Consider the following 18,841-nt stretch of genomic DNA (forward strand, 5'->3'; position numbering starts at 1 on the left):
CCACCATCTCCAACATGCACAACTGTGTGGTTGACAGCAATTAATATCATTCACTATACTGCCTATTTGCTGAATTTTGATGAATTTTAAGTTCAAGAGGAAACCATGAAGTTAACATAAGCAGAGCTCAAAAACATTGCCACTTCCAATAACGTGCATTACTCATCCCAGTGCTATCATTTCACAATGTTGGAAACTGACAATTTATTCCATCTTTTTGTTCCCTCTCAATCATTTACTGACCCACAACAGCACTTGCTGCTTACCTCATGAGTAGTTGTGCCTCCTTAACAGCCTATTGTTAAGGACTGTCAAAAGCTTTTGAAATTCCAAATAAATTATATCTGATAGCTCTCTCTGATTCACTGTCTTGTTGCCACAGTGAAAGAATTTCAATAGATTAGCAAGCACGTTTTCCTTTGAAGAAACTGTGCTAATTTACTGCTATCAAAGTACAATCTAGAGCAGATTAACCCTTAAAAAAGCATCGTCTAGTTTTCCCTGCCACTAAAGAAGAACTTGATGGTCAGCAATGCCAAACACACCTTTGGTTAAAGGCACTGAGGTTAAATGCAACACTTATTTTTATATAGAGTGACTGATTTCATGGTAGACTCCATTACTGTCTTGGATGCATAGGAAAGGATGACAAGGTCACTGAAGCAACAAAGCTGTGGCCTATTAATTTATCATACAGATATTCATAACCAAAGAGAATCAGTGCACAGATAAATGTACCAAAAATTCTTTCATGTATTTAGGGACTTTAAACAGCAAATTAGGTATCAGGTCAATTAGATCTAAATATCTCCTCCCCTTTTTGCAAAGCTTAAAGATCCCCTAGCCAATATTCTCAGTATGGAATAGCACTGGTGAAGGCTCAAAGGCTAGCAGGCCACAATAAAACTATTAAGAATATTTCTAAGCCTTTTATAGGGCCAGTTCTTTGTTACCAAACCTTTGAAGTAGGTAGTACGGACATCTCCTTACACATGCTATGGCCCAATTCCACTCTCAAATAAAAGAATTCTTTGACCTCTCAACCAGCAGTCCCTATACATGATTACACGATTCCCCCCTAGTTCATTCAAAAAAACTGAGTTGTCATTGCAGTTGCTGCTGTTCAGTAAGTCTTACTTATTGCTATTTCACCAAAGCCTTCTGAAGAAAAGATGGTAGTGATGCATGGCACGTAATTGAGACTTCACAAGAAGAGGAATCGAGGAGTTTGCTGTATTCCTAAACCACCCCAGACCACTTCAGTAAGATCATGGTTTTCCAGTGGTTTTTCTTCTAGGCAGCCTCAGAACTACAGAGTTCCACCTAGCACTGTTACAACAGAAGATGCTTAAACCTACAGCTGTGCGTGAACTAGAGACTTCATCAGCAACACATATTTAACCAGTGACATCCACCAATAAGGATGTACAGCAAAGGCTTTGGCGACAAGTTAAAAACTGGATGGTATATCAAATATTCTGCAAACTACCACTCATATTTGCATAAGTGTTCATGTATCAGTACTTCAAATAGAGGAAATCCTGGGTGGACATGTTAATTAACTGATGAGACCAGTAACGCATTTCCCTTTGATGCACTATCTCATTTTATGGCATCTTATGCTTATGGTCTTATCCTTTATATACAGGTGTCTCAATCCTTAGAACCCAGTCTTTAGTCTCCAAACACTGGAAAAACACTACTGGAAAAAAGTCTTAGGGTGTTTTAAGTACACCTGCAGTAAATATGGGCAAGCAAGAAAGACAAGTTTGATAAAAAACGTATACCAAATAGAACTCCGTTGTTTTTAAAAATTCCCATGCAAACTACCATAAAATGACACTGAAGTACGCCTTAGACAATTTTCTAAGGTATTGAGAAACAGCATCCCACTAATCATAAGCAAAGTGTTGCACTTTATATAAAGTCATTGAAGAATCAACAACATACAAAACTAGCATTTCTGTTTGCAATATACAAAACTATTTTTTAAGTCACCAAACATATGGCACTGTAAATAGACAATGCTATTTGTCTGAAAGTACAGGCATATACCATATTTGGATCTTCAGTTTCAAGTCACCGGATATATTTTTTCCTCTGATTTTATGAAGAAAGGAAAAAAAAACCAGCAAAGTATTGTAAGTTATACCCCTCCTTCTCTATGCTGAAATAAGTCACCAATTAGCATCCCAAAACTAAATTTCCCTGATAATTACAAAAAAATTAAAAGGGGCTTCTTTGCAGCTACTACTTCTCTACCCAGAAAGGAGATCTATCTTATTTGAATTGAAAGTTAGAGACTCATCGCTTTTAAAATTAATAACTGGCCTGCTTAGACTTTCAGTAGCAAATCACAGGAACTCCTCCTGAAATTTAACACAGTTGAAGCAGCTGTTCTTGTCATTGCAGGATTTGACTGTTTATTTTGTCACACATATTCAACCATGACATTTGAATGATTCTCAAAAACTTAATTCTAAGCAAAGTAAGAGATTATAAAAGATATTTTAAGTGGCATAAGAAAAAAAAGATGGCACGCAAAACTCGCATTCCTTCACCGCTATTTTCATACAGCAATAAAAAGAAACACAAAACTGCTTGAAAAGGTTAAGTCCTAAATCAACTGCTTGCTTTGGTCATGCTTTCCACACACCCCCCTCCAGTTCTACTCCAGAAACAGAGAGCTATAGCACCTATGGGCAGATGTGTTTAATTTACGAATATTTAACACCCACTTCACCTGCCAGATGTCCAAGAAATAAGAAAGTAGCATTAGTTATTTGAAAAGATACAGCAAAAAGCAAAAGTAGTATTTTCATCCCAGCTCTACCTTATCTTTGTCTTCCACAACATCTGCCAGCACATCATCCGGGTCCAGGATTCCTCCATCTGTATATTCCAGGTGGTGAATATTTACCCAGGAAGTTGGATCCTGTAAGACAGACACAAGACTTCTTAACTTAACCTTGCAATGGTTTTTAGTGCCTTCAGACAAAGCACCTTTGTATCCCACCTGCTTCCCACCCATTTCCCTTTTTAATCTTGAGGTAGAAACTTGAGGCCACTATCTGAAATTAAAACTGAGAGAATGAAAGCTACAGACACATAACAGGACACTACCTATAGAACACTATGCAAAAGGTCTTTAAAATGTACATTTCCATTTCCTTATCATCCTTTAAGTTAAATAGTTAATAAAAAATATGGAGAAATTAAAGTTTTTTCATTTTACAATAGTTTATAGTTGCAATATTTGGGTTATTATCAGCACACACACATAAATATACATATGGACATGCACCATTCCTGACAGTTTTGGAGCGGAGGGGTATATACATGTATTTATATATTTAAAAAACACCCATCATTTCTCTCTCTGAGGAGGTAGGTCAGGCTATTGTGGCAAAAAACAAATGAATATAATGAATAAATCCCAGTTTGTTTTCACAAATAATTGCTCTCAAATTCCAATGTAACACTGCATACCATATTAACAGGGATCATGTTAGTTATCCAAAACTAATGCCTTTCTCATATATTATTAACTACTTCACTTTAATAACTGGGAGCTTAGCCATCATTCCACTGACCCTGAAGCCAAAAGGCTCAGACAGAGCGCACTGCTCAACAGCAAATTCTCCCTGACATGAAATACAAATCAGGGAGCAGATACACAGTCTGTAACCACTGCCCCCAAACCATACTAGCTGCCCAGGTACATATAACTTCCCAGAGGGACAGGCCAGGCGGTAATGTTTGAATTGCCTTAGTTAACATTTGAACATTTATCTTATTAGGGCCAGCTATTGTGGTTTGACAAGTACATGGCAGCTCATCAAGTCATAGCAAGATGTTTGAGTACTCTATGGTATCAGCATTGATAAATGTTGGATTGGCACATCTTCTACAGGACACTGAAAAAAGGAAACATGCTTAGTTAAGATTACAAAGAATATTTGAGTCCTCCATCAAATATTATGGAGACTGGCCAGCATATGCTAAAATTAAGGATCAAGAAACTGGCATGCACACATGTAACTTTGATAAAGGTTTCAGAAATGGACAAAGAAGAGCACTGATGTGCAATATGCAATCCCAATGATTCCATTTCTATTACATCTATATTTCCAATCACTTCTTCCTTGTCAAATCTAATTAGATCACAGGTCTCGGAAGGAAAGTGAAGCACCATAGCCACACACTATATAGACTAGTAAATTCCTTATCTCTAGTTTGGATATTCCCCATGTAATGAAGTCCCTGAGAAGTAGGGATATTCCACTCCATATTTATTTATGAACATTCTATAACTATGGCCATCAAGTCATGCAGACAGCAGATAAATCAGTGTAATTCCATCACAGGTACAGATGTGGATCAGTTGGGTTAGGCCTCTCTTTTATTGTATCATCAATAGACAGCAGTCAAAAAACAAACTGAAAAACCTCACACCACAAGCCTAGCATTACCAACAGATAAACTGCTGGTGAACAAAATATTTTTCCTGTTTTGACCCATCTAGCTTCCACAGTTCAGTTTCAATTCTTCCACTGAGACATACTGGTTTGGGCTGGGGTAGGGCTAGTTTTCTTCATAGTAGCTTGCATTGTGCTATGTTTCAGATTTGTGACCATAACAGTGTTGGTAACACAGGGATGTTTTGGCTATTGGTGAACAGTGCTTACACAGCATCAAAGCCTTCCCCGTTTCTCACACTGCCCCTCCAGTGAGAAGGCTGGGAGTGCCCAAGGAGCTGAGAGGGGACACAGTCAGGGCAGCTGACTCCTGACTGACGGAAGGGATATTCCATACCATACGACACTGTGCTCAGCAATAAAACCTGGAGGGGGCAGAGTTGTGTGTGCAGCTTTCGTTTTACCTATTAAACTGTCTTGATCTCAGCCCATGAGTTTTCTCACTTGTACTGTTAAGATTCTCCTCCCCAGCCCACTGGGTGAGGAATGAGCAAGCAGCTGCATGGGGCTTAGCTGCCTTAGGTTAACCCACAGCCTTTTTACCCCCTTATACTTAACCCTCAAACAAGTGTATCTAAGGCACAGTGTGGCTGAATGACAACCACCCAATTAAGCACATAAAAGCATCTCTATTTGTAACACGTCTAATCTGTAATTTACCTCTAACTACAGTTATTTCATTTTGCACTGAAACCACCCATTTGTGAAATAGCAAATGTTTGTTCATTCTGGGCATCAGGTGTTCAAAATTACAAAATGTAAGAAAATCAATTAAAATGCTTTTGTCTCTGCAAAGTGATGAAGTGTAGGCAACTATTACAGCTCAAAGCTCTATTTTAAAGCCCATGGTTTAAGTATTTTTACCATAACCACAAAATTTTAAGATGAAAAGGCAGAGAGGAAACATATCTCTGTGCAACAAGCAAGCATGTTAGCTTAGATCAAACAATTTACCTAATGCAGAAACCTTGTGAAAGAGTGTCACTTGACCCTACCAATAAACATACAAAATATAATTCTCTCAAACTGGAATGCATCAGTAGCTACAGATGTTCCTCCTGAACCTTTTAACTAATGCAATCACAAAAGGTTTTCATAGTAACACTAAAACAGCATACTTGAAAACCACTCCTCTTAATTAGACAAACTTCTGCAGCTAACATTTTTGTCTGAAGATATATTAAAACCTGTTATATGTATTGTGCTGTTCAAGTGTCCTGTAGACAGAATAAAGCTGATGTGAAAAAAATAAACAACTGATGGAAATATTTTGCTTTCAATGTTTGCTTCCATTTGTGATTCAGTAGCTGTGCCAACCCAGATGTGTCATTGAAAAAGAAACAAAGAAAAAAAAGAGTGTAAAAGCTCTATTGTACCAATAGAATGCAGCAAGTTGGCAGGAAACAAGCTCAAGACACAGAGCCACCCTTAACCACGTTAAGCTTAACAAATTCTTAACCTTCCTTTTACTTTGGGCCACAACAAATACAGTAATTTAATGGCTTTGTTAGTGGTCATATCAAAAGAAAGTAGACTCTAAATCAGTCTGAAAGAGCAGAAGATGTCATTCGTCACCAATCTTTTGGAGCAAGCGGCCAACGTTGGATTCTTTAAAAGAAAGGAATGACAATTGACACTGAAATACAACAACTAAAACAGAACAGGATTCTCGTAGTTTCCTTAGCAGAAAAATACTTCTTAACAGTCTAGATAGTGCTCCCACACACCCTATGACTCAGGTACACACAGCGTGAAGCCACTATGACCTTTTGATCTCAAGGACTCCCCTGTAATTACAGTAACTACCAGAGACTACAACCAGACTGAATACTTGCTGTTTAAGAAATACAAAGGTGAAATTGGCTTCTATTAACTTAACCAGAACTTCATCCCTGAAAGTTAAAAGAACAGCTACTAAGGGGTGGGGGAGGGGGGAATGCTTTTTATAGACTTGTTTGATAAAGCAAATAGTAACTACTCCTAGATAGCCTAAGTGGAGGAAATTCCCTCTGCAGAGTCACAGAAGTAACAACAGTTCATCTGACCAGCAAAATCACTCACCCGTTCCAAAAGAGATTTCAAAGTCGGAGAACATTTTCTGTTTATTGGATGAACTCCAAACACTGCCATACACAGGATATAAAGTGTCTATATATAAAAAAAAAAACTAAAATCTATACAGCAATTTCTTCTGTGCTTCTTTACTCCCACCAAGAGTCCAGACAGCTTCAATAAATAAAACACCAATATTTTAGCTGGCTCGCCATACAGAAAAAGCCATTAGCTACCAGCAGATGTAGGAGTTGAATATCTTGAGTCCCAAATAGCATTTCATCCGCACGATGAGTAGGGGATGGACAGTAAGAGGAGGAAAAATGAATGTGCATGCATATGCATGCATACACACACACATTTCACACATTTTTTTAGAGCTGAAAAGGAGTAGAACAGGCCTGAAAAATAACTGTGGTACATCCAAGACACAGTCATCATTGGAGAAATCAAAACTTTCCTTAGAAAGGGATGGTCTTTAAGTTTCTAACATTTTAGTAAGATACGACAGTCACGAAGAACATCAAGAACACTTCAGGTTTCCATATATTTTAAAACCACTAAGCAGGAGACTGCATTTCCACAGTAACAGGGTAACTTTATAAAGTATATCACTGGAGTTCTTGCAAAACAGACAGCTTTTCTGCTTCTAGAGTATTTTCTGAAAGGTCTGAAAGGAAAATAGGAACCCAGTAACAAAGGTGATAGGCTGTTGCAATGTTACACATGTGAAGGGTTGATCCCAGCTTGCATATGTTTGCTTCAATGAAATAAGACTTCTTACCTGTTGAAAGCAGAAAATGCTGGAATTTTAAGTTTATAAATAATACAAGATATAAAACTACACTTATCCCATTTTTGCTCAGGAAAGGGATTTGATTGACATAATTACTGAGAAGGCACTTGCTGAGAAAACTACCAAACAAAGCAAAAAAGTGTAAGAACTATATTCTAAAAAGCTAGAACAACTTTTTTTGTTGTTTTGTTTTGTTTGTTTTGTTAACTGAAGGGTTCTAGTTTTCTACTTTGAGATTAAAGTCCTTCCAAAGAGTGACAGTGTCTAGAATGATTCCTCCCAGTATCTTCTCAACCATCATCACTAGAAGTTCACATCCTCAAGAAGAAAGAATTAATTCTGAAAAACAAAAGAATGAGTGTCTTGTAAAAATAAAACACTAACAGCAGCCTAGAAGGTATGGGCAGCATTCAAGTATGGTTATTGTCTGTCTGTGCTCCTAAATGCTCTCTTGTTAACAGGGTCGTTAAGGAGAAAACACATCTACAGGTTCCAAAAAATCTTAATGGCAGGAGTGGGGAGAAGTTCTCTTACAGCAGGGCATTTAACTCTTATGCAGAACTTTAGCTGCGGTATACAACAGAAACATCTAAACATATAAAGAAAAAGTATGAATAAGTTACCTGGTATAATACATACCAGCACTTTCCAAATGAATATTGAACAGTTACTCTAATGTGCATTTTACCTTAGGGCTGCAAGTCATGTTTGTGTTTAACATCAAGCCACTTAAAAGCTGTTTATCATCATTTCCTTTATGTGTGGGAGAACACCTTAGGAATTACTATGCAAATATTTACCAAATGTTAAATTAAAGCCAGGTCACATGAATGCACAAGTGCGATGGAGGCAGAAAAGCAACATAAATTTTTAAAAGTGATTTTGACATTTGTGTTGTCACAGAATCCTAACTTAACTGTTGCTACCTCATGCAACATCTTCAGTGTTTAAACAGTCTAAAATAGGTTCAAGAATTCTTCTATGCATTTATTTTCAGTCAACAAACACACACTCAAGTGAAATACCAATCAGTCTATAATTAAAAGACACTCCCATTTATTGTTAGTTTTTTGAATACATCTAAAAGCACACATTTTTAATGTATCAAAAGCTTGGAGTACCATCTTGATTCCTTTTGTTCCAAACTCAAATAGGAAAGTGTCAGTCTACTTTTCTGAAAATGAAAGCAAAACACTTTATAAATATTGCAGTTCATATAGCATATTTCAGACTGTTAATGAGCAAGAGCATCCTAACAAGTTTAAATACATTTCAGCCGGCCCATCAATAAAATAAACAACATCACTTAGTGATTTTGCAATTAATTATTGTTTGGTGCTGTTATTTGTTCTGCTGTGCAGAATGCATAAAATTAATTGCAATCTCTATCCTGGAATTTTTAATTTAAATACAGTAAAGATAGGATGTACTGAAAAACTCAGAAGTAGAAAAGAAGTAGTAAGAGACTCCTCCCACAATTACTTCTCAGGCTGGTATTTTAGAAGCACCTCCACATTACTGCTTCATTAAAGCAAATAAACGTCAATGAAATACAGCATGAAAAAGGACATATTTAGAAAATGGAAATCACATATGCCTGTTCCACATCCACAGCAACAGAATAAATGCTAGGTCAAAGTTGGGGGAAGGATTGGACTCTGGCTACGTTGTTTCCTGTCATTTAGACAGTATGAAAATAAGATTAAAACACCCATGCTCACAACATATTTCCTGATGAAGGGGATATTTTAGGTTGAGGTCAGTAACAGAAAGATATTCTACCATTTAATTATTTTTAGATTGTATATTGCAGTGTGATCTATTACCTCCCAATATATAAGAAGTATTTAATGATTTCTATAAGCATTCTAAGGTTACATGATGTATCATTATCCACAGCCAAATAGCACTAAGTATTAGTTACTCTCAAACCTCTGCGTGCGGAATGGAGTACAAAAAGGGAGCTGGAGAAGAACAGATGGATGAGATCAGTCACAGCCTCAAACTTCATCTCTAAATATATCACTAAATTAGACCAGCCTCTAGCATTTCTTGTTTGTTTACCATAACCACCTCCAAACAAGCCTGAAATGGTACTTCTATAGCCAGACTGCATTTCAATTGCCAGCAACTGGGCTGCCATCATCATCTGTAGTAGAGGTGGGGCTCTGGTTTTATGGGAATATGAATACTGAGTTCCCAAAATCAACAGCTGATCAGGAAGCAAATGTTTGCATACTACATATTATCACTGCTGGTTGTTAAATACTCCTCAGTCACAGCAGAGGGATTTCTCAAGAACGATCTAGAGCTGAATGGTTAGATCTCGGCAACAAGAGAAGGTACATGCACTTGAACATCCTTATACAACCTAATAAAAATGTATCACACCCCTGTCCTCCTAGCAGGCAAAGAACTACATTCATAGCTGTGAAGACAGCTGAAGTAGTAGAACTGTATCATTTCTGTAACAATATTGTATGTTGCAGAGATGACATTTTTATGGAATAAAAGCAAACACAAGAAGCTTCAGTAAAAATCAAAGATAAACAGCTTTCTGCACAAGAGATTAAGTCTGTTCCAGACATTTACTGAATTTAGCAGATCCTAGCACTGACCAGATCCAAATAAGCCTCCCTATATGAAGGCCAACTGAGTATAAAACAGGTTGTCTTTTCACAAACTTCCAAAAATAGAGGAAAAAGCAACATTCAGGTTTCACCACTCAGGAAGCTTCCAGGGTTTAGTCTGCATTACAGTACAACACAGTAAGTTACAAACACACATTTCTAGGTCTCACTGTTGAAAATAAATTCTTACCTGGAATTAATTGTCTTTATAGCTCTATAGTTCAACTCCATAAAGTTAAACAAGACATTTTTAATCATTTCTGGCTAGAAATTCAAAAGCAGCAGAAACCTTCAAGATAATACAAGGAATAGAAAAACATTACAGCACAGTGAGATAGTAAAAAAGATTCCTCATGTATTCCATAGTATTGTTGTTCTCCTTTACCAAAACTCTGAATCTGCTTGCATTAGAAGTGAAAATGCTTTAAGATGCTAGAGAGAAGATAAAACTTCTTTATATCCCTCTACCAGCTGAAGTGACACACGTTCTCTCAAGTCGGTAATATTCATGAAAGATCTATACTGATTGAGCTCGAAGACAGAAATTATAAGTGAGGAGAGGGCAAAGGACAGAAGGTAGTCTGCTCAGAAAGAAACTGCTTTTAAGCATCCAGCAATAAAACTATGGAAAACACAGAAGGCCATACAGTAGAAATAGTCCGAGAAAGATGACTGTAAAAGGTGCTTCCTAATCTGCCTTCCAGATAAAACAAAGTACTATAAAAATAAAGCCACCTAAGAAAGGATCTTAAGAGCGGAATTCTGGTTTAAGGGGCAGGAGGGGTGGGGAAGTGATGGAGAACAAAAAGAAGTTAATTCCAAGCAATCAAACTTCCGAGTACATACAAGACAAAGTTCTTCACTTTTACCAGTAAATTTAGCAGGGCTGACTAACAAGCTTTCAACCCCCACACCAAAACATAACTTTGCCTCCCTTTCCATAGTATTCACAAATAGCATGGGTATTTTCATTTCAGCTGATACAGTTACAGGTATGTAGCCCTGAAACTGTTCTTTACCATAAACCATGAAGTGAAGCAAACAAGAAATGTAAAAAAAAAATAATAATAAATTTAAAAACCATAATATTGACAATAGCATCATTTTAAGCACTGTTTGCATCTGTCAGCTTCCTACTAGGAAGGCATCTGCCAATGAAGAGACCCACCTCATAGCTGTTAACACTCGTAACTCAGTGAGAGCTGCTCGCTCACATTTCCCTTTCTGCAAGAAGAGGTCCAATTAAACAAACTACTTCAGTAAGTGCTTTTGAAATTATAGGCTGTATCACATGACTGCAACACATTTAAGTACATAGCTGAAGTAATCACAAAGACCTTACACATTTCATCAGGCTAAGATAGGACACCACTGCCTGCTACATGAGGGCTTCTCGAAATGAATTTTCACCTAATAGTAACTTAAGCAATCTTAGACCAATTACCTCAAGAAAATTAAAAGAATACTGGATTACAACATAACTGTTGAGCATGGCATCATCCTAAAAACACCAGCAGCCAACTCCTATCTAAAATTTCTCCTTAGTAAGCCTCCCTTATTAATTCACATACAACAGTTACAGTGTACTGAACTGTTTCAAAGTTCAAGTCAGACTCTCAAAACAAACAAAACCTAAGTATCTGCATGCATGAAGAACATATAGGAAATAAAGTAACTGAAGAACCCTTACATCAGTACATTTTTTTTTAAAAAGCAAAACATTACCTGCAAATGAGCATCAAGGACCATCTTTTCACAAGGATTAAAAACACATCAAACCACAAAAAAACTGAACCTCTCAAAAGATCAAGATACTTTTTAACATGGGTGTTTACTGGAGAAGGACACACTTGATCTGTTTGTGCCTGGTTTATATCAGCTTATATGTCTTGATTTCAATACAGGAAATAAAATGAGAGATCACAGGAAGTAAAGCCAGTCTAAATAACATATCCATAATGCTTGTTTCTGGCCAAAGCACACATTTTGATTTTTAGGGAGTTTAAGAAGTTTTCTCCACAGCAAGACAACACAGAAGAAATTTTACTCCTCTTAAAAGGAATAAATTAAACATTCAAGTATGAGCTGAACCAAAGATTTTTTTTCAAAAGAACACAATTTGCCCTACCATTTAGAAGATCTGCTTTTAGAGCATAGCAGAGGAAGCTATTCCATGTAAACAAGTGATTTTAAAAAAATAAATTTTAAAAAAATCTCATTTTATGTATTTTCACACACAAAGTTTTTTTTAAATTCATTCACTTTATCTTTCAAGACTAGTTGTGAAAACTTATCCTTCCCCCAATTCTTCTTTTTTTTTTTTTTTTTAAATCATCTTTGGATGTGATATAGCCAAATGGTGCAATTACAAAGTAGGAAAGAAGTCCTGGGGGAAAAAAAAAATTTTTTACATAAGGTCACTTTAAATACCCAGTTTTAAAAGTTTCTGTCTTTGAAGGTGCTAAAAACCTGATGCCAAAACGGGGACTCTAATCAGATGAGGCCAGTACAGAAACAGATTTATCTTTGTCACTAAGGTTGGTTTTATCTCAGCACATCTGCAGTTTTTGTGAAGTCTGCTCACACTGTTTGCCTTGCTGGCTCTTAAGCATCAGACTGGAAAGAGCAAAACAAACAAAGACAACCAAACAATTCAAGCATGAGGCCTATGGAGTACCACAGACTCGTGACAGAAAAAACTATTACCCATCTGGGAAAGGGCAGAAAATTCTTCCCTTGTTTTTCTTTGAAGTCAAGGGGACTACTGAGTGAAGGCAGACACAGCTGACAACCAAAAAGCAGAGTTTCTTTTCAGTCTTTTGAATGAGACTAACGCAGCATAAGCACAGCTCACTATCAGCTTTATACTTAACATGATAAATGGTCCAAAAAATTGCTAGTCAATCCCTAGTCACCAGAGGGTCTAAAATATTTCTTGATCTTTAGCCATCTTCAAGTTACTATGCTCCAAGAAATTAACAGGACTATGTACTACTATGACTTCAAGTCAAGACACAACAGCAAGGACTAATAACCACTTCTTTGCACTTCCTTCACCTATCCTCTTCACACCATCATTCATCCAAAATGAAGTTTGGTGTAAGAACCTCATCCTTCTCCCATTCTATTTCTTCTTCTTTCCTTCTCTCATTCATTTTCATGTACAATTAACACATTCTGTTTTTCTTGAGTAGATGGAAAAACAAACTTTTACAAGTTACAATAGCCACTTCTTCACAGCAAGACAGGCTCAGACATCAGAGAGCTTCCATCGTGGGTGGTCTCTCAAGGTGAAGATGCTTGCTACAAGGAACGTGACATACAGGTTATATACATGCCACCATCACCTCAGTTTCATTTGTTTTTTAAAAGTGTTCCAGTTCACATTTTATGATAATGATCCTGCTCTGAGCACCTGGAAGACAAACGATAGAACACAAACACACTGAAAGTTTTTCAGACAGTTTATAAAGCATGGCAAAGTGAGCACGGTGAAGAGGTTTCCTCCACTCGAGTCACTTGACACCTGCATACTATAGGCAACAGCAGAACAGAAAGACAGTGATTCTCCTCTGTCCCTCAGAGACAGTGTTTGCAAAGAAGGACTAGAAAATTTCTTGTTCTTTAGCTATCTTTAAATGATTATGCTTTGAGAAATTAATAGGACTATGTACTAATAAATAGAAAGTCTTTTCATTTTCACAAGGCAAGGAAGGTAGTTACTCATCTCACCTAGTGAACTCCACTATCACTAGAGAGCAGAAACAAGAGAAAGTTGGTTTATCCTGCAAGTTGAATATGCAGGGCAAAAAAAAATACCCATCTCCCACAGAAGGAGGAAACAGAAAAAACTGCAGTGATATCCCTAGCACAGAATTCCCAACAATCCAATAGTCAGAGCACAGATATATAAATCCAAAATGACTCAGAGTATTTTAAATTACACTCAACTTTTATTTCATTTGCAGCACTGGAACCCTTCAAAAATAAGAGCATTCTGATTTTATACTGAATCTGAATGAGAACCACTCTCTGAATATGGCCCACTATCTGAATATTATCTGAGTAAAATGACGTAGAGAATACATCAGTAGAGTGATCACATAGCCCACCTTTACATCACACTCCAGCATTTGACATTTAAGAAGAATACTTCCGTGAAGAACAAGTATGCAAAACCAGAACAGGCAAAGATAGCTGGAGACATGCATTTAGATAAAGAGGTCCACACACTGCATAACTACAAAAAAACCTCCCCTTAAAGCCTCACTTGAAACTGGAGTGCACTGTATGCCAGGCTCTGAATCCAAGATAACTATATGAATGCAAGAATGCAAGTGTAAACTGATCTTTAGTTATAAACTAAGAATATCCTTTAGCTTATCAAGCCCATTAGACTAGATTGCTTCAACAATGTAGAAACACAAAAGACTCACCCCTATGTATGTTAACACAACAGCTCCAGAACAAAACACCTCTAAGTAAAACCACAATATTTTAAGCTTTAACTTTCAAATCCCAAGTTCTCTGTGTCAAATATTAGCTACAACATTCAGAGTAGTATTTTTACACAAATAAGCAAACTGCTACACAGCTACAGGCACCTGGCAAATGATTAATTAGCACCGAGTCTGGCTTTTTGTTTGGTATCTGAAGGTAACACTGGGGGGCTGAGGGACCACAGTCACGATTTCTTAAAATCCAACTTAAAGTGAGCACACAGAACTATAAAGCTGCTCCTTCAAATTGCCACCCATTTTTCACACAGAAATGACGGGGGGGGGGGGGGGGGGGGGGCAAGGGGAAAAAACGAAAAATTAAGAAAGGCATGTGTACAAGACTACTGTATTTCAAAAGCAAAGTCCAGGTTAAGTGAGTGAACAACATTGTTCTTTCGCCAACTAAAACTGAAGATACCTTTATATTCTAATCATTCAATACAGCTACAGATAACAAAAACACAGGCTGGCTGTAAATTCACACAAATCCATTTGTAATAAACTCAGCACTGAAGATCTTGAACAAAAAATGATAAATGGCTCAGCATCTACAATAAGAGCAGCCACCACTTCAGTTCTGCATCTAGAAACTATCTAAGATTATTTAATTTCAGCTGTTTGGGCCTTCCTTTGATAAAGTGATTAATGTATTTGCAGCTGACATAGGACTGCTTATCAGAAACAGCTGGGGGTTTCAAACATGTGAATGAGGAACAGCAGACTCCAAACATCCACAAAACCGAATACAAATACCTGTAAAACAATGCAGATTAGGTATGCTGAAATCCTGTAAAACCTTATAACAGAAACGGAGCTTTAGACAAAGCTCAAGTAAGAAAAAACAGTAGTAAATTACAGAACTATATCCTTAATTCCACATAGAAAGCCTTTACATATTTTTTGGAAGAGAAAAATCCTCTCCTTCAATAACATGAAAGTATTTCACTTATTTCACAGAAAACAGTAGGACTTTGCTGCTGCAGGGCCATCCTATTTTCTGCATGGATCAGGCACTGAGCAGAGGTTGGGGAGGAATTTTGCCAGAAGGTTGGCAGACTTACACTGTCAGTAAGGCCAGTCAGAGCCCAGACCACCACTGTCTTCTCACACTTCCAAGGCTGGTGCATTGCAGCAATAAACTCCCACTGGTGCCACTTCCCGTATGAACCCTAATCAGTTCTCTCCACGCTGTCAACCTTCTAGCAGTTACAGTTCATTGCTCTCTATTTAGAGACGCGTTAAGCATGGATTTGGGGTCTTTTTCCTCACTCAGAAGACAGAGAAAATACATGACCTTTCACAGTACATTTGGTCACTGTGCTCCAAAATAGAGCCATTAGGGACAATTGTAGGCCCCAGTGCTAGAAAGATGCAGAGACAGCCATGGTAGTTTTAAATACCCAAAGCATTAGAAGTATTTGAAGATATAAGTTGAGTCCCTTTGAGGCAGAAGTTCATCACAAGAGAAAGTAACAGATCAACCAGGAATTGGATGTGCGGGGAGAGAAATAAAGGATTTCCAACCATACAGGTGTTGGAGCAAGGTCTGTACTAGATGAAGCTGTTACATGCCACTTTGTTCTCACATGAAACACTAAATTAACCAGCTGCCCTCCTCCCTTCTCAGTAGCAAAAATGACTGGGTCAAGAATGTTCTGAAGGCACAACTAACAGGCAAGCACTGCCTAATTCCATAAAGATTAGTCAACTTCACTGGTTCTGGCTACTACTTGAAAGAAAATGAACAGGAAATTTTTAAAAGTAATAAAAATATTTACCAGCATAATATTACACCATGGGAAGTATTATATAATCTCTCTTACATTTTGTTATATTAATAAAATTTATATTATCACAGTACAATATTAGGTGTAGTATTTGACTCTGAGATACAGCAAATACAGCTGGTGAATAGCCCAGATGACCTCTCCCTCCAATCACATTGGCAGAGCCAAGTGATGGAACTGGATGAAACCCAAACAAGGACAATTCTCTCACTGTTGAGATCAACTTCCACCTTCACCTGACTGAAAAATACAGAACATGCCAGAATTAACACCTCATCAAAACTTCATGCTGTATGCCTAACCACATCTCATGAAGTGGATTTTGGCCAGAGAGAAGACAACAAAGACAAGAATGAGGTTATTCAGTTCCTCCCGCCCTGCCCCTTATCCTGAAGGGCAAAATGAACTGCTTTCTTCTGCTCCTCCAAGTATCTTCAGGAAATAGAACCAAAAAAGGGTTGGGAAGGAATGGCTTCAGAGATTTAAAAGAAAAGAGAAGGTGGCAAAGCAGAATGAAAGTCATTGCAAAACAGCTAACAGACTAAGTAGAGCATTCAGCTCGAATGTGGAAAATGACACCTGAGGGACACGTTCCAGTTACTGTTTGGTGGCAACTTCCTCCAACCCTCGGACCAGGAATTTCTTTCTATAGCCTGCAGAAGGGCCACGTGGAAACTTTCTTTACACAATTTTAATTCAGTCAGTACAACCCCACAAGAAACTTCAAATGAAAACAACAGCTGGTAAGCAAACTTGATTAAATGCTGTATTTGCATATATTTTGCAACAGTTCTGAGATGCCATTATAACCTTTCTTTTCATTTGCATTTTGATGCCATCCATCACTCATACAGATAAGTCCAATTTACTTTTCAGTCAACTACCTTATTCATTCTCTTTGGGCTCCACAACTGTACCCACATACATTGGCTCCACATATTATGCTATGCTCAAGCACCAACACAAGTAAGATTTCACTGTAAAATTAAACAAAGAACTATTGGAAATGCCTACAGCAAACAGGACATAACAGCCATTATTCACAAGAATGCTCAAGTCTAACCAGGTTACAGGAATGCTTTATCACAATGCACTATCAATAGGACTTCCAGTGTAACATTGCCATCTCGTTAACAGAGGTGATTATATCTCAGTTTCCCGACTTACCTACATAAACGCCGGTAGGGAGCCAGTCACTGACCAGTTCAGCCACAAGATACTGAAGGCTTTTCAGCAAAGTAATTTGATCTACTTTCACTAAATTTTATCACTATGTGCGGTGCCTGAAAAAGGAAACCAGCACATGCAATGAAGCAGTTGATTCTCTTTTTTAAATGGCTAGTAAGTAAGGAAACAGCCATTGTCAGTTAATAGAAAAAATGATAACATCAGAAACTGCTAGTATAATGGTCACATAAGCTAAGTGATTTGGCCTCCTACAGAACCTGCAACAGCTTTGGCTGCATTATTAGAACTATCTCTTACGCTAACTATGAAGTTCGGCTCCAAAACAAAAAACAACAAGAAAAAAGCCTGAAAATTCATTACGCGAGCTTTAGCCAGGATTACAACAGTATTAAACAGTCTGATCATTAAATTGTAGCTTGTATCTTTGAGTATTAACTCACATATTTATCTAAAATCACCACGTAAAAAGTATGATTCACACTCATAGTTTAAAAACTAAATCCAGCTTTTTTTCTTCCCAATCAAAAGAAACTCCTTCCCACAAAGCCTCCTCCTCTATCAAACTTCCACACACACATTGCAGAAAAACATTTTTTCACTAACAAAAAAGAGCAGTATGAAACTTATCATGCACAAGATGTTTCAAAACTGAAATAACATTTCGCAGAATGTTAATAGTCCACTACAACTACTGTCTGCAACATGGTACATGGAGCTAAGACCTGCACTGTCAAGTCTGCTTACGAACACTAACATCCTGGATTTTGCTATACCATCAAGTTGGGGTTTTTTTGCTCTATTGATAAGCCAAACAGTTAATCTCTAAACACACAATGCATAAAAGGGATCACTTCAAACCAGAAAAATGGAAGACATTTATAATCACCACAGCATTCACACTTGAATGACAGCTAAACATAAAGACACAAGAAGCATTCAGCCATCTGGAAAGAAGCTGGTATTTTTTTCATATTGTCTATTCTCAAACCCTTAAGGCAAGAGTCAGAGGTTGACCAAGACTTCCATTTAGTGAGATGCTCATTTCATATCTACAGCCATTAATGAACTGCAGTATGAACAATAAGCCAGACTCCTCCACTTTTGTTGAATTCAAAAGATGGTTGTGTCATACCAAGACAAACAATGTGTGTATACTGCCAGATGTATGTTACATTTAAAACATCTGAAGTTACCAAAAAAGACCTACCTAGTGTTGTCCTAGTGCCTTTGAATATGGCTTATTTAATAAAATGATGATAGCAGTGAGTATGTATTTTGTACTTACAGACAAGAAAGAATACGATGGCAACATACATAACTGCAAAATTAATGATTTATAAAAAAAACCACAACTAAAGTAGGTATTCAGCCTCTATTCAGAGTTAAAAGGTAGTGAACGTTGCTGCAGCAA

General features: G+C 37.3%; 1 protein-coding gene across 3 annotated transcripts in view; it reads right to left on the reverse strand.

Annotated features, from left to right (window-relative positions):
• The window catches only part of PARD3B (par-3 family cell polarity regulator beta), a 434,227-nt gene that overhangs the window by 402,957 nt on the left and 12,429 nt on the right, over positions 1-18,841 (reverse strand). For all 3 annotated transcript variants that reach the window (XM_075028231.1, XM_075028232.1, XM_075028230.1), the window contains exon 2: positions 2,834-2,935. In XM_075028231.1, the coding sequence (XP_074884332.1) occupies positions 2,834-2,935 (102 nt within the window). The remainder of the gene's footprint in view (positions 1-2,833; positions 2,936-18,841) is intronic.

This window comes from Buteo buteo, chromosome 5, assembly GCF_964188355.1.
Source record: "Buteo buteo chromosome 5, bButBut1.hap1.1, whole genome shotgun sequence".
NCBI classification, from domain to species: Eukaryota; Metazoa; Chordata; class Aves; order Accipitriformes; family Accipitridae; genus Buteo; species Buteo buteo.